This window comes from Rhinatrema bivittatum, chromosome 9 (assembly GCF_901001135.1).
Source record: "Rhinatrema bivittatum chromosome 9, aRhiBiv1.1, whole genome shotgun sequence".
NCBI classification, from domain to species: Eukaryota; Metazoa; Chordata; class Amphibia; order Gymnophiona; family Rhinatrematidae; genus Rhinatrema; species Rhinatrema bivittatum.
This window is the reverse complement of record NC_042623.1, coordinates 232,942,271-232,959,666: the sequence shown is the minus strand read 5'-3', so window position 1 is coordinate 232,959,666 and position 17,396 is coordinate 232,942,271. Positions and strand designations below refer to the sequence as shown.

General features: G+C 47.0%; 1 protein-coding gene across 6 annotated transcripts in view; it reads left to right on the top strand.

The window, feature by feature from the left end:
• LOC115099048 (very long-chain specific acyl-CoA dehydrogenase, mitochondrial-like) overlaps nt 1–17,396 on the top strand; it is a 490,244-nt gene that overhangs the window by 205,446 nt on the left and 267,402 nt on the right. For all 6 annotated transcript variants that reach the window (XM_029616323.1, XM_029616322.1, XM_029616317.1 and 3 more), the window contains one exon: nt 9,581–9,779. In XM_029616323.1, coding sequence (XP_029472183.1) covers nt 9,581–9,779 — 199 coding nt within the window. The remainder of the gene's footprint in view (nt 1–9,580; nt 9,780–17,396) is intronic.

Sequence of the window (17,396 nt, the reverse complement as noted above, 5' to 3'; positions counted from 1 at the left end):
ACCTTTTCATGTACCACATCTTTCGCCTTCACGGACTCCCCCTTCATATTGCTTCTGACCGGGGATCACAATTCACGGCGAAGTATTGGAAGGCACTCTGTAGGAAATTCGGGGTTCAACTGCATTTCACGACTGCCTTTCACCCTCAAGGTAATGGCCAAGTGGAATGCACAAATCTAACCTTGAAGACCTTCCTCCAAGTCTTCGTGGGAGACCTACAGAATGATTGGGTGGCCTTACTTCCATGGGCAGAATTCTTCTAAAATCACCATAGACACTCTGCCACCGGCAGGTCTCCCTTCCATATAATTTTTGGGAAACGTCTAAGACTACCCCTGCCGTTGCCTTTGACGGTACCGTCCCCAGCTGTACAACTCACAGCCTAACAGCTACGCCACCTCTGGGGTGCTACCTGGGAGAAGCTTCTCCGCGCAGCTGTCATGGCGAAGAAGTATGCCGACTGCCTACGATGTCCAGCCCCCTCATTTCTTCCTGGGGAAAAGGTATGGCTGAGTACTAAACATCTTCGCCTGCGGCTTCCTTCAATGCGGCTGGCTCCACGGTACATCGGCCCATTCACAATTTTGGACCAGGTGGGTGCTGTCACCTACCGCCTCCGTCTTCCATCAACGCTTAGGATACACGTGTTAAGAACATAAGAACATGCCATACTGGGTCAGACCAAGCGTCCATCAAGCCCAGCATCCTGTTTCCAACAGTGGCCAATCCAGGCCATAAGAACCTGGCATGTACCCAAAAACTAAGTCTATTCCTTGTTACCATTGCTAATGGCAGTGGCTATTCTCTAAGTGAACTTAATAGCAGGTAATGGACTTCTCCTCCAAGAACTTATCCAATCCTTTTTTAAACACAGCTATACTAACTGCACTAACCACATCCTCTGGCAACAAATTCCAGAGTTTAATTGTGCGTTGAGTAAAAAAGAACTTTCTCCGATTAGTTTTAAATGTGTCCCATGCTAACTTCATGGAGTGCCCCCTAGTCTTTCTACTATCCGAAAGAGTAAATAACCGATTCACATCTACCCCTTCTAGACCTCTCATGATTTTAAACACCTCTATCATATCTCCCCTCAGCCGTCTCTTCTCCAAGCTGAAAAGTCCTAACCTCTTTAGTCTTTCCTCATAGGGGAGCTGTTCCATTCCCCTTATCATTTTGGTAGCCCTTCTCTGTACCTTCTCCATCGCAATTATATCTTTTTTGAGATGCGGCGACCAGAACTGTACACAGTATTCAAGGTGCGGTCTCACCATGGAGCGATACAGAGGCATTATGACATTTTCCGTTTTATTCACCATTCCCTTTCTAATAATTCCCAACATTCTGTTTGCTTTTTTGACTGCTGCAGCACACTGAACCGACGATTTCAATGTGTTATGCAATATGACACCTAGATCTCTTTCTTGGGTTGTAGCACCTAATATGGAACCCAACATTGTGTAATTATAGCATGGGTTATTATTCCCTATATGCATCACCTTGCACTTATCCACATTAAATTTCATCTGCCATTTGGATGCCCAATTTTCCAGTCTCACAAGGTCTTCCTGCAATTTATCACAATCTACTTGTGATTTAACTACTCTGAACAATTTTGTGTCATCTGCAAATTTGATTATCTCACTCGTCGTATTTCTTTCCAGATCATTTATAAATATATTGAAAAGTAAGGGTCCCAATACAGATCCCTGAGGCACTCCACTGTCCACTCCCTTCCACTGAGAAAATTGTCCATTTAATCCTACTCTCTGTTTCCTGTCTTTTAGCCAGTTTGCAATCCACGAAAGGACATCGCCACCTATCCCATGACTTTTTACTTCTCCTAGAAGCCTCTCATGAGGAACTTTGTCAAACGCCTTCTGAAAATCCAAGTATACTACATCTACCGGTTCACCTTTATCCACATGTTTATTAACTCCTTCAAAAAAGTGAAGCAGATTTGTGAAGCAAGACTTGCCCTGGGTAAAGCCATGCTGACTTTGTTCCATTAAACCATGTCTTTCTTTATGTTCTGTGATTTTGATGTTTAGAACACTTTCCACTATTTTTCCTGGCACTGAAGTCAGGCTAACCGGTCTGTAGTTTCCCAGATCGCCCCTGGAGCCCTTTTTAAATATTGGGGTTACATTTGCTATCCTCCAGTCTTCAGGTACAATGGATGATTTTAATGATAGGTTACAAATTTTTACTAATAGGTCTGAAATTTCATTTTTTAGTTCCTTCAGAACTCTGGGGTGTATACCATCCGGTCCAGGCGATTTACTACTCTTCAGTTTGTCAATCAGGCGTACCACATCTTCTAGGTTCACTGTGATTTGATTCAGTCCATCTGAATCATTACCCATGAAAACCTTCTCCATTACGGGTACCTCCCCAACATCCTCTTCAGTAAACACCGAAGCAAAGAAATCATTTAATCTTACCGCGATGGCCTTATCTTCTCTAAGTGCCCCTTTAACCCCTTGATCATCTAACGGTCCAACTGACTCCCTCACAGGCTTTCTGCTTCGGATATATTTAAAAAAGTTTTTACTGTGAGTTTTTGCCTCTACAGCCAACTTCTTTTCAAATTCTCTCTTAGCCTCTCTTGCTCAAGCGCTTGGTCTTGTCTGCCTTCCATAAGAAGATCCCGGAGCTGAACGACCCTGAAGCTCAGGAGGACACCGTCTACCAAGTGAAAGAGGTTCTAGGTGTGCGATTCCACCTCAGACGATGGGAGTACCTCCTCTCCTGGGAAGGTTATCGCCTGGAGGAAAATTCCTGGGAGCCTGCCTCCAACATTTTGGATAAAACTCTTCTTCAACAGTTCCATCTATATCATCCTGTCAAACCAAAGCCCCCAGGAAGGGGGCGTAGAATGGGGGTTACTGTTGCTTGTCCGACCCGCGGAGGTCCGTAGGCCGGCCCCCCACCTACCTCCGGGTATCTGGTGGCAGCGGCAGCGTGGCTGAGGCCTGGTCGGGCCTGCAGCCTCCAGTGCGGCGTCCCCTCTGTAGGGGAGACGCCGCCGACGTCTGTTCAAACCCCGCCCCCTAGGTGCGCATGCGCACAAGGCCCGGACATTTAAAGGGCCCAGCGCGGGAAAGGAAGCCTCCACCTCTCAGGATGATGTTAGACACTGCATATATATAACCCTGCTGGACACCCTTCTCCCTTGCCTTGCAGCAAGGTTCACTCTTTGGTGAGAGCTACTAGTTGCTGTTTCGTCTACTGGCTTCCAACCCCGGCTTTTGACTACTGGCTTCTGACACCGGCTTCTGACGCCTGGCATCTGACTCCTGGCTTCTGACTCCTGGCTTCTGACTACTGGCTTCTGACTACTGGCTTCCGACTCCGGCTTCCGACTACTGGTTTCAGACACCGGCTTACTTCCAGGAGGCCTCTCCTAAGTCCAAGCGGCTCGGGTCCTCATAAGCTCCTCTCGGGGGGACAGCGGGCTTCCAGTGGTAAAGTTCCAGTTGGCCTCCTGGCTTCGCTCTACTCTTCTGGATCCTCTGGTACTCATCTTCAGTCACCGGCCCATAGGAGACCGCTGTAAGTCCAAGCGGCTCGGGTCCTCACGGGCTCCTCCTGGGGGAACCTCGGGCTTCCAGTGGTGAAGATCCCTCTGGTCTCCTGTTCAGTGCCACCTCCCGGCTTCGACATCCACTGTGGGCCTTCCCACGGTGAGTCTTCATCTGTCCCTGCCGGCTAAAGTGTCCACGAATCCAACAGTTAATCAGTAATTAAAGAAAGAGTTACTCTCTTAATATAATTTTCTTGAGAATTTGTTAGGGATTGTGGACCCTTAGCCCGAGGGGGTGTTGATGCTCTACCTGTGGGGATGAACCCCACAGGTCCCCACTGTCGGGAGGTGAGGCCGAACAGGAAGCAGAGGCCAGCAGGAGCTTCGCCACTACCAGCCCTCGTTCCCCGCAGGTTGAACCCTTGGGTGCTGGGGCTGGCTGGTCTTAGGTGGGTCTTTGTGCGGCTGGTCCCAGGAGAGTGGACAGAACAGGCAGATGTTTCAGGGCCGTGAGCCTGAGGTAGACGAGAGGCAGGCCAAGCCTGGTCTGTAGGAACTGGAGCAGGGGCCGGAGGCCGGACCGGCATGGCTCAGGCGAGGCTGGAGGTAGGCAGAAGTAGGCATGGTCAGGTCCAGTCCAGGGTCAGAGGCAGGCAGAAGAAGGAGGTGGTCAGGTCCGGTCAGAGGCAGGCAGCAGAAGGCATAGGTCAGGTCGGATCTGAGGTCAGAGGCAGGCAGCAGTAGGTGTTGGTCAGGTCCGGTCAGAGGCAGGCAGCAGTAGGCATAGGTCAGGTCAGGTCAGAGGCAGGCCACAGTAGGTGTTGGTCAGGGCCGGTCCGAGGTCTGAAGCCAGAGCAGGGGGCGAGGACCGAAACCGGAGCGGAGGCACTGGGACCGGGGAGCCAGAATCAGAGTGCTGGAGCAAGAACACTGCAACAGGACTGCTGAGACAGGAATGTGGGAAACGTTGCCAAGTCTGTTTGCTGGAGCCAGAGGCGGCCTTTAATAGACCAGAGGGACCGACATCATCAGTAGGGGCCGAGCACCCTTTTCCCGACACTGGCCCTTTAAATGAGCTGGAACGGTGCACGCGCGTGCCTAGGGAGGGTCCACTCATGAGGAGGTCGGCAGCGTCTTGGCCGCCATGCGAGCGGGAGCTTCGGAGGGCCCGATCTGGGGGAACGTGCATTGGCAGCGGCTCCACGCTGCTGCCAGGAAAACGAGTGATGCTGCGAGCGGGCGGCGAGGGATGAGTGAAGCCGGCTGCGGGGCCTCGCGGCTGGCAAGCGTAACAGAATTAGATATGTCCTCATCCCTGGGTGACATCACATGGAGCCCCGATGCAGAAAACTTTTGTAAACGTTTCTAGAACTTTGACTAGGCACACTGAACATGCTCATCATGCCCTAAACCACATCTCCATGCTGGGTCCCTCTTCAGTCTCTTCTTTTCCGTGGAACTGTAAGCCTCGCGGTTGATTGAGCTCACTTTGGCTGTTTTTAGCCTTGTGGAAAGCCTCTTTTCTCTTCGCGCGTTTTGTGGTTTTTTCCTTCGATCTGTCGCTGGGTCCCTCTTGGTACCTTCCCTTAGTTTCCCTAGTCAGGGTTTGCGGCGTTTCAGGTAAGTGTCCTTTTGCGGTTGATTTCCCCTGTGGTGGCGGTGCCTTACTGCCTACCGGCCATTGATGCTCGCTGCCATCGCTTTTGACTTTTCGGCCCTTTTGTTTCACCCCATAATGGCCATGTCCGGTTTTCGCCAATGCCCCTGGTGCCTGAGGATCATGTCTATCACTGATCCTCAGGAGGTGTTTATTAGCTGCCTGGGGGCATCGCATGACATCCAGGGTTGCCGCTTAGGCACCCAGATGACCCCAAAGGATCGTTGGCTTCGACGCGACAAGATGGATCAGCTCTTTGGGTCGAGGAAGTCCGTGGCATCGGCATCGATGGACCTTGCAGCCGCACTGATGGACATATCGACATCGGCAGGACTTTCAATTCTGTCGATGTCACCAGGGGCGCCAGAGACCGACCGTTGTACATCTCCTCTGGGCCGAGGACACCAGATTTATTGTCTTTGACCTCGGCACAGGGGAAAAACTGGGCCAAGCATCAAGGGAAGCCTAAGAAGCATTGGCACCGGTCTCCGTCGATGCATGGTGCTGGGTGTGGGGATGCACTGGCTTTTGCCACAATGCCCCTAAGTGACCCTGCGGCAAGGAGAGCCCATCCTCTATCAATGCTGGGGGTCTGCGATGTCTCCACTGTTTCTGGCGCCAGTCACTGATTCCCTTCGCAGGTCTGACGATCTGGTCACCCATCCTTTCTACCAGTCTGAGTTGGCATTGGCAACATTTGAGAAGAAGCTGTAGTGCTGAGTCCAGCTAGTGGTGGAGTGGGCACCGGAGCCAGTACTGCCCATACTCATGCTGCTTCTGGAGAAGTTCAACGTGCTCATCAGTGCATCACCGACCCAACTGGTGCCTTTTCCTGGGACAGCAACGGTGCCCGGCAGGGCACTGAGGCCTCCCCCTACCAATATGGTGGTCATTGTTGGTTCTTCTGAGGAGGATGCTCCACCAAGGCTGGCAGAGACACCAAGGCCTGTAGACCCCCGTCCAGTTGTACCAGTGCCTGCACCTTTGGATTTAAACCGAGCATCTAGGCTCCCATTCCCTGTAGTATACAGTGAGGATGAGGGTCCCTATGACCCCTGGGGGGATGATCCGACGGAGTCCTCCAAGGACTCTGATGGGCTCCCATAAGAGCCTTCTCCTCCTGATGAAAGAAGGAAATCTCCATCTGAGGACTTGACCTTTGCAGGGTTAGTAGGGTGTTGGCGGAGGCTATCACACTTCACCTGTTGACTGAAGAGGATGCCAGGCATAAAATGCTTGAAATCCTTCAGTTCAAGGAGCCTCCTAAGGAGATCGTACCTGAGATCCTTAAGGAGTTGCTGCTGAGGATATGGGAACACCCCTTCACAGCGCCTTCCGTTAACAAGAAGGAGGATGAGGTCTACCTCGTCCAGAAGACTGCCGGATTCAATAAGTGCTAGCTGCCTCACCAGTTGGTGGTGGTTGAATCTGCTCTCAAGAGGGCCAAGCGCTCTCAGACCCATTCCTCGGTGTCCCCGGGGAAGGACCACAGAGTGATGAATGCTCTTGGTATGTTATGTTCCAAGGCAACATGCTTATTACCTCCATCGCTGCCTACCAGCTCTACATAGCCTGTAGTCACGGGCATCTGGAAGCAGGTGCAGGAGGTGGCTGAGCAGCTGTCTCAACAGCAGCAAGACACCCTCATGTCGCTGGTGCACAGGAGTCTGGAGTGCGGAAAACATGAAATCCATGCAATTTATTTATTTATTTATTTATTTATAGATTCTTATATACCGCGGTACGTATAGATTTACATCACCTCGGTTCACAGTGAACAGTAACTTAGCAACAGGCTTTACATATAACATGTTATACAGAAAAACAAAATGTAGCAACAAATTTTACATATAACAGTTAATACATTACGTAAACAGTTAAATTATCAAGTTTTATATAAATAACTGATACAAGAGACCAATTTAAAGCTCCAGTATATACAATCACCAGATGCAAATTTCTAAGCAGCGTAGCTTATCTAATAAGACTATTAAAGAGCCGGATTCTAACATGTACAATGTTTTTGAGATTGCGTCAAGAGTCTCTGCAGTGGGAAGCGGCGCCCGCAGAATGGCATGGCTGCGGGCTTCGGATTTCTGACCAGATGTACAGGAAAGACTCGCTGACATGCTGTGCACTGGAGAGAATCTCTTCGGAGTTAGGGTGAGGGATGATGAGGCCCAACATTGGGACCGCCATGAGACTCTCCACCAACTCTCTGCCAGTACTCCTCATCCAGTAGGCTATCAAGAACAGGGCCAAGTAAGTCTTTCTTCCACCAGAGGAAGTACTATCCTCTGCCTCCTCGATCCCATCAACACCATCAGGGCTCCCATGGTTGTCCCAGGCAGCAGAGAGCCCAAACCCCAGCCAGCTTCTCAGTCAACTCCAAGGACAGAGTTTTGACTGGGCCACAGGGAGCATAAGCCAGTTGTCCGTACCTGGGATGATGGACCCTCTGGTTGGGGGCAGGCTGTGGTTCTTTGTGAACCAGTGCCCCAGTGTAACCTCAGACCAGTGGGTTCTATCCATCATCCGCCAAGGGTACCAATTGAATCTATTGAGTGTCCCACCAAATTGCCCTCCATGCCCATACTGGGGACAGGTAGTGCATCAGGAGGTACTACACGCGAAACTCTCCTCCCTCTTAATGGCCAGAGCGGTCGAGCCTGTACCACCAGGGCAAAGAAGTTGGGACTTCTATTCCATGTATTTCCTGATTCCAAAGAGAACAGGGGGACTCTATCCCATCCTACACCTAAGGGCCTTGAACAAATTTCTAAACAGAGAAATGTTCAAGATGGTTTCCCTGGGCACCTTGATCCCCCTTTTGCAAAAAGGGGACTGGCTATGTTCCCTAAAGGATGCATACACTCACATTGAGATCTTTCCCACTCATAGGAAGTATCTCTGATTTGTGGTGGGAACACAGCACTTCCAATACTGAGTTTTGCCATTCAGGCTTGTGTCCACCCCATGGGTCTTCACAACATGCCTGCTCAGCTCAAGAATGTTCTTGTCAAATGAACTTCCTGGAGCTTCAGGAGATCAGGTACAATCTATGGGCTTTCAGAGATTGGCTGTCCAACAAAGTTATCCTGATCTGGTCTTGATCCAGACCGACAAACAATTAGCCATGTGGTATATCAACAAGCAGGGAGGCATGGGATCATATCTCCTAAATCAGGAAGCAGTGCAGATCTTGTTTTGGACGCTGTCCCACGGGATGGTGCTCAGGGCCATGTACCTGGCAGGGACTGAGAACGTGGTAGTGGACTGGCTGAGTCGAGCCTTCAGACCCCACGAGTGGTCCCTGGACCAGGAAGTAGCGAATCGGATATTATACCTCTGGGGGAGCCCAGACTTAGATCTGTTCATGTCCCCCTGCAACAGTAAGGTGCTTCGGTTTTGCTCCCTGTACAAGTCAGACAGCAAACCAGCTTCGGCCGCCCTTGCCTGTAATTGGGGCAAGGGTCTCCTGTATGCATATCGTCCGATTCCCTTAGTGGTGAAAATCGTGAAGCTTCATGAAGACAGAGGGACTATGATCCTCATAGCCCCTCATTGGCTGAAACAGGTCTGGTTTCCACTCCTGCGGGAGTTGTCCATCCGGAAATCGATCAGTCTGGGGACTTCCCCAGATCTCATCATGAACAAAATTGTGGAAGGTTTATCTTTTTGCCAATGATGCTAAAATATGCAACAGGGAGACAGCCAGAAAGGTGTAGAAATATGAGGAGGGATCTAGCGAAGCTCAAGGAATGGTCTAGGTTCTGGCAGCTAAGATTTAATGCTAAAAAATGCAGAGTTGTGCATTTAGGGTGCAAAAACCCACAGGAAAAGTACAGTATTGGGGTGAAATTCTAAGCATGATGAAAGAGCAGGATCTGGGGATGAGTGTATCTGATCTTAAAGTGGTCAAACAGGTGGATAAAGCGGCAGCAGCAGAAAAAAAAGAGGTGAAATTGCCCCTGTATAGGTTCCTGGTGAGTCTTCATTTAGAATACTGTGGTACCTACAAAAGGATATAGACCAGTTGGAGTCAATCCAGAGAGTCTAATAGGCTCCTAGATGAGTTAATTTTAATACCCCATCTCCTGAAAATGTAATATCAGAGTAGCACTGATTGTCAGCCAGTGGTATAGCACTGGCTTCCAGTCAAGATTCAAATAACCTTATTGGTATGACAATTTTACATGTGTTGCCAAAGTAACATAGAGAATAATTAAAATAAAAGGGTCATTTACTTAAAGTAAATGTCTTCCAGTCGACGTACCCCATGGTACGTCGACTGGAAATGGTCTTCCATCTCTGGTCTCCTGTATGATACTGCTCACAGTACATCTTCTCTAGCTTAGTATTTTTTAATGTTTTTTTTTGTTTTTCAATTTTATCAGTGGTCCACCAGAGAAGAAGATGGGAATAAAAGCTTCTAATACGGCTGAAGTTTATTTTGACAATGTGAAAGTCCCAGCTGAAAATGTCCTTGGTGGAATAGGAAATGGTTTCAATGTAGCCATGAACATACTTAACAATGGCCGTTTTGGAATGGCATCTGCTCTTGGAGGGACTATGCGTGGGGTGATAGCCAAAGCCGTATGTATTTATAGTTAGATATAAAATATATTTGATTTTATTGAGTTCTTTAATAACTGGGCAATAATCAAAGACATTTTCATGAGTAAAATAGTAGCCATGAAACAGGACTCTGTCATTGTCACACAGATCCTTTCTGAAGTTGGATTCTGCCTATTGCTGAAATTCATTGTTAAGCACCTAACCTTATGTCCCTGTCCTAACTCTCCTTCCCTTCCATAGCTATCCACATTTTTGGCACCTAAATTTAGGTGGCTAGTGAAAATAGGCACTTAAATTAGGTGTTCACCCATAGTCTGTTTTCAAAAGGGCCTAATTAGATACCTATCACCCAAAGTTAGGTAACTAAACCCTTTGAAAAAGACCCCATAGCCATTCCATGCAGGTCATCCTTGCCATCTTAGAAGCCTGGTATCCCTATACTGCTTCTGTTAGGGTTTTAATAATATCAAACGCCAAAGGAATGCAAAGAATTTAAAGGTCCAAACTTAAGGATATTGCAGGAAAACAATTTTTGTTTTATTTAATTTGACAACTCCATTGTTCAAATGCCAAACTCAACTAGTTCTCTTTAGGGTCCCCCGACACGGACCCTGTGTTTCACCTGAAGGCTACGTTGGGAGGGACAAGGTAAGTATTTAGAAACTGAAACATAAAAGCAAAAATACACATTTGTAGAAACCAGACCAAAGGGCAGGGTACACAGTGTCAATATTTACGCCGATAAAGCATACCTTTAAATGCAGAGTGGTTTTCATACAGCTGACAAGGCAAGGAGAGCGAGAAGAATTGACAGAACTCGGCGTTTAAAGCAGACAGTTTTGGCATGAGAATTTTGCACCAATCGGAGGAGAGTGAGCCTAACCAATCAGAAAGCAATTAATACAGTAATGAAAAAGGAAATAAAATCAAAACAAAACACAGGAGAGACATTATATGAAATGTTATATGAAATATTGCCACTCGATTTCATTGTTTAATCCCTTAGGATGGAGACAATCTAATTTAAAGATCCACTTTTGCTCTTTACGAATCAGCATCTCAGAAAAATTGCCGGCCCGAGAGGGTGGAAGTAACATGTCAATAATGAAAAACTTTAAATCATTTTCTGAATGCCCTGCCGATTGCCAATGTGTAACCAAAGGTGCCGTTTCTCAGCCAGTTCGAATATTGGAACGATGTTTTACAATTCTTTCTTAACTTGCCTGGTAGTTTTGCCCACATACAGTTTAGGGCAAGGGCAAGAAATCATATAAATTACTCCCCGTGATTGACATGTAGTAGAGAAATTAAGATGGAATTTTCTGTGAGTAATGGGGTCTTCAAAAGTGGAAGTGGGAACATCATGAGGGCAAACAGAGCAATGTCCACATGGTTGGTGGCCTGAAAGTTTCTGTAAACCTAAAGAAGGGCTATCCTGAAAATGGGAATGAACTAAAATGTCCCTGAGGTTTATACCACGGAAAAAGAAAAGCGTAGGGGACAATCAAAAACTTCATGAAGCGCCAACAAGGACCAATGACATTTTATTATGGAAGTAATACTGTTGACATGGGTGGAGAAAGGCAAAATACGATTAATACAAGTGTCTACTGTTTTAACCTGAGGAATAAAAAGGGCTCAATTCACGTACAGGGCTCTCTTGAATGCTCTGCGAAGAACCTGGTGAGGGTACCCTATCTCCCTGAACCTAAGCAGCATCTGCTTAGCTTGAGTTACAAATTACAAAGTCTGCTCGTGATGATCTGAGGCGTAAACATCTTAACAGTTGCCCGGCTGGAATATTTGAACTTGCTCACATATAAACAAGCCAAACTGGGGGCCATTGTGGCCCCCATAGCTGTTCCTTTAATTTGTTGATATGTGGTATTATGGAATTGAAAGTAGTTTCTGGTAAGGGCTAACCGTGTCAAAGATAATAAAAAATCTGTAGAGATACGACAAGGTCAGGGCAGGCATTCAAAATATCCTCAAATAATGTTAATGCTTCGTCCTGAGGAATGTTAGAATATAAAGATGTAATATCTAAAGTCACCAAGAAACATGTATCAGAGGGAGGGGAAATCTCTTCTAAAATGTTAATGAAATGATTGGAGTCACGGACATAGGACCGGCTTTTGCAAACTAAAGGTTGTAAAATATTTCCACAAATTGGGATAAAGGTTCTAAAACTGAGCCTATGTCAGCAACAATGGGGCATCCTGGGGGATTTATTAAGGTTTTATGAATCTTAGGGAGAATGTAAAATGTGGGAATTTTTGGAAACTCTGTAAGAAGGTAGCTTCACGGGAAGTAATTTGATTTGAGTCAAAGGCATAAGAACATGCCACACTGGGTGAGACCAAGGGTCCATCAAGCCCAGCATCCTGTTTCCAACAGTGGTCAATCTAGGCCATAAGAACCTGGCAAGTACCCAAAAACTAAGTCTATTTCATGTTACCGTTGCTAGTAACAGCAGTGGCTATTTTCTAAGTCAACTTAATTAATAGCAGGTAATGGACTTCTCCTCCAAGAACTTATCCAATCCTTTTTTAAACACAGCTATACTAACTGCACTAACCACATCCTCTGGCAACAAATTCCAGAGTTTAATTGTGTGTTGAATGAAGAAGAACGTTCTCCGATTAGTTTTAAATGTGCCACATGCTAACTTCATGGAGTGCCCCCTAGTCTTTCTATTATCTGAAAGACTAAATAACCGATTCATATCTACCCGTTCTAGACCTCTCATGATTTTAAACACCTCTATCATTTCCCCCTCAGCCATCTCTTCTCCAAGCTGAAAAGTCCTAACCTCTTTAGTCTTTCCTTATAAGGGAGCTGTTCCATTCCCCTTACCATTTTGGTCGCCCTTCTCTTTACCTTCTCCATCGCAATTATATCTTTTTTGATATCTTGTACAGTCTTGTACAATGTTGTACAATGTTTTTAATCAGATCTTGTAACTCCTGTGTAGGGTCAGAAGTGAGTGGAACATAGAAGTTTGTATCTGACAATTGACGTGTTACTTCCTCCATATAGTCAATTTTGTTCAAGACCACTATTCTACTCCCTTTATCAGCAGGTTTAACAATGATTGCAGGATCATCTACTAAAGACTTGATGGCTGCTTTTTCGTCCTTTGAAATGCTATAATGTTTTCTCAGTTTTTGTGGTAGACATTGTATCTCTGACTGGACTAATTTTTCCAAAGTGAACAAAACAGGGTCTATTGGTCCGGAGGGAGCCATCTGGATTTTTTTCGTACTATAGATAGATCATTTGTAGGGGGAGTGTTGGCAAAAAAGCATTTAATGCGAAGCATACGGAAAAACCGAAACAGGTACACTTGAATGTTAAAAGGGTCATTGGGAATAGTGGGTACAAAGGAAAGACCTTTGTCCAAAATTGAAACTTAAGTCTTGGAGAATTGATATGAGGACAAGTTGAAAGCTGGACCTGAAGATGTAGAGGTTATTGCCATGGATTGTAGGGTTGTTGCTGCCATGTGTTGCACGTTATCCTCAAGCTCTGGAAAGTCTGTGGGCGTCCTTAATACCTGGGATTCCATAAAGGTTTCCCAGGTTGCAGGGGATCTAAATAAGGTTGTTGTTGCGAGAAAAATAAGGCTGAGGAATGTTGTGATGAGATTGAAGTTGAAGCTTGTGGAACAGGTATAGCCGGGACATCCTCTTGATGAGTAGATGGGACTATCTCGTCCCCGGATGAGTCGTCCGAGGAGGAATTCGCAAAAGTAACTTTTTTGCGTGGCGTGTTCACTGTGGACATCCAAGGGTAGATGAAGCCTTTTGAATAGTCTGATTCGTCACGCAGAAATTTTTTATATTTGACTGCTTTCATGTCACTTCTGAATTTGTCCAAGTTTGTATTGAAGTCAACAAGTTGTTCAAAGGTGTCCAAAGGTGTTGAATTTTTAATAGTGTCAAATTGTACAGATAATTCCTCCCGCAACGAAGATGAAAGTGTTGCGACCGTCGCTGCCCAACGTCTCCACTTTGCCCACCTTACCACATTGGTGACTCCCTCCGGGGTTGATGGAAGGCTGGCTGCCGCGGTGTCTTTCGGCCATCCTCGTCCGCCATCCCCGGACCGGCCCGACGCTGCAATCCGTCATGTTGACCTGATGCCTAGGGGTGCGCACGTGGCGCGGCCCCACCTCAAGTACCAAAAGTGGCGCAAACCTCAGGGGCATCCCCCTGAGATGACATCATCTGCTTCAGATATTTAAAGGTCTCTGAATTGCTAACAACTTGAGTTAGCATGGATATGGATAACAGATAAGGATTCGTTCTATCTACGTACTCTGCCTCCTCGGACTAAACAGGGGTACCCACTCCTCGGGGGCCTCGTTCTCTCTTACTTTGTAGGTTGCAGTCTGGAACCGGTACTCGCTCCTCAAGGGCCCTCGTTCCCGGATTTCTTCGGAATTCACTTCTACCTGGAAGTCATCGCTGCCTACTACATCTGTGAGTTACCATCGCTCTCTCAGAGCTTTCCCTGGAACCATGTACTCGCTCCTTGAGGGCCTACTTCATTCCAGCTCCTGGGCTTATATGAGACATTGTGTGAGTGTTATCATCAGGTTCTGTCCATGAACTCTGCATACCCTGCCCACTCACTATATTTCAGTTTCTCACAGGACAAGCAGGTAGTCCTCACATATGGGTGACATCACAGGATGGAGCCTATCTGGAAAACCTTTCTGTCAAAGTTTCTACAAAGCTTTGACTGACACTGGCACACTGAGTGCACTGAGCATGCTCAGCCTGCAATTATCCCTGTGAGCAACAGGTGTCTCCCTCAGTCTTCTTTTTTCTGCTCTGCAGTAAGCATAGCGGTTAGGAGCTCTGTGAGAAATTCTAACACTTTTTCCCCATGGAAACACTTAAACTTAACCTTCACAAACACTTTTTCTCTGCACGGGTCTCCCTTCACGTATATTTATTCGATGCTCAGTGAGTACAATGCCTTGTTTTTTTGGTCGGTTCCTGTCACCTTCCTGATCTGCCAACCGACTGTGGTCTTCTCTCTCCCTATGTTTTCAGTTAGGACACATAGCCTGCGAGTGTCCCTCTGTGACACTCTGCCTGGTTATTAGCCCTAGTGGGACAGGGACTTCCATGGTTTCCGTTGCCGCCAGGGCCCCTGTCGATTCAGGTCCTTCGATTTCCTCGGTACCCTCGCGTAGTCGATGCCCCCATCGCTACCGTCGGTACCCCCTTCAAACCGTCCTGGATTCTTACATGCCATCGGTACCCCTCCCCCCGCGGTACACTGATGCCATCGGTCCATGCATCATTTCTATCAGTGCCATCCATGTTTTTCATCCATGGCACTGATTTTTCCTTCAATTTCATCGGTGCCATCATTGCTCGGATTGATGCCATCGACGTACACCTTGTCTTGTTGGTGCCATCCATGCCCGGGTCGATGCCGCCGTCGCCCGGGGCACTTCCATCGATGCCAGGGTCATTTCCATCGATGCCATCCTTTATTTTATTAATGTAATCGATGCCCAGGACATTTCCATCAATGCCCAGGTCCATTCCATCGATGGGCATCAATGCCAGGTCCATTCCATCGATGGCCATCAATGCCAGGGTCGATTCCATCAATGGCCATCGATGCCAGATCGATTCCATCGATGGGCATCGATGCCCAGGTTGATTCCATCGATGGCCATCGATACCAGGTCGATTCCATCAATGGACATCGATTGCTAGGTCAAGTCCATCCATGGACTTTGATGCCCAGGTCGATTCCATCGATGGACATCGATGTCAGGTCGATTCCATCGATGCCATCCATGCCAAAGTGGATTCCATCGATGCCAATGTCAATTCCATCGATGGCATCCATGCCAACATTCCATCGGTGCCCATGTTGGTGCCATCGATGCCCATGTCGGTGGCATTGATGCCATTGGTGCCCGAGTCGATCCAGCAGTAGTGATCATCAAACGGTATGGTTTAATATCACTAAAAGAATAGGGAAAAGAACCACAAAGACCCGAGTTTTACAGTTCAAAAACACAGACTTTGAGGAAATGGGGAAGTACCTGGAGGAAGAACTTAAAGGATGGGAGAACGAGAGAGATGTGGATCAACAGTGGACCAATCTAAAAGGAGCAATCACCAAGGCAACTGCTCTATATGTTAGAAATGTAAAGAAAAGCAAAAGAAAATTGAAACCTATCTGGTTCTCAAAGGAGGTGGCTGACAAAATTAAAGCTAAAAGAATAGCATTCAAGAAATATAAAAGATCCCAAAGGAAGGAGCACAAAGAAGAATATTTGTATCAACTGAGGGAGACAAAGAAATTAATCAAGTTGGCAAAAAGTCAAGCAGAAGAGAGGATTGCCAAGGAGATAAAAAATGGTGACAAAACATTTTTCAGATACATCAGCGAAAAGAGAAAGGTCCAAAGTGGTATAGTGAAATTGAAAGGTGGTAATGATCAATGTGTGGAGAGAGACGAAGAAATGGCAGAAATATTAAACGAATACTTCAGCTCTGTGTTCACTAAAGAAGACCCTGGAGAAAGGACCATCTCTACACAACAAGAAACTGGAGGGAAGTGGAATGGATGAAAATCCTTTTACAGTAGAAAATGTGTGGGAAGAGCTAAAGAACCTGAAAGTGGACAAAGCCATGGGGCCTGATGGGATTCATCCAAGGATATTGAGGGAGCTCAGAGATGTTCTGGCAGCTCCGCTGTGTGACCTGTTCAATAGATCCCTAGAAACGGGAGTGGTGCCGAGTGATTGGAGAAGAGCGGTGGTGGTCCCGCTTCACAAGAGTGGGAACAGGGAGGAGGCTGGCAACTACAGACCGGTTAGCCTCACTTCAGTGGTGGGAAAAGTAATGGAGTCACTGCTGAAAGAGAGAATAGTGAACTATCTACAGTCTGGAGAATTGATGGACCAGAGGCAACATGAATTCACCAGGGGAAGATCCTGTCAGACAAATCTGATTAACTTTTTTGACTGGGTAACCAAGGAATTGGATCGAGGAAGAGCGCTCGATATCATATACTTGGATTTCAGCAAAGCTTTTGATACGGTTCCACACAGGAGACTGGTGAATAAAATGAGAAGCTTAGGAGTGAGGGCCGAGGTGGTGACCTGGATTGCAAATTGGCTGACAGACAGAAGACAATGTGTGATGGTAAATGGAACCTTCTCTGAAGAGAGAGCGGTTTTAAGTGGTGTACCGCAAGGATCGGTGTTGGGACCGGTCCTGTTCAATATCTTTGTGAGCGACATTGCGGACGGGATAGAAGGTAAGGTTTGTCTTTTTGCGGATGACACGAAGATCAGCAACAGAGTGGACACGCTGGAAGGAGTGGAGAGAATGAGACGGGATCTAAGGAAACTGGAAGAGTGGTCGAAGATATGGCAGCTCAGATTCAATGCCAAGAAGTGCAAAGTCATGCATATGGGGAGTGGTAATCCGAATGAACTGTATTCGATGGGGGGGGAAAAGCTGATGTGCATGGAGCAGGAGAGGGACCTTGGGGTGATAGTGTCTAATGATCTGAAGTCGGCGAAACAATGCGACAAGGCGATAGCTAAAGCCAGAAGAATGCTGGGCTGCATAGAGAGAGGAATATCGAGTA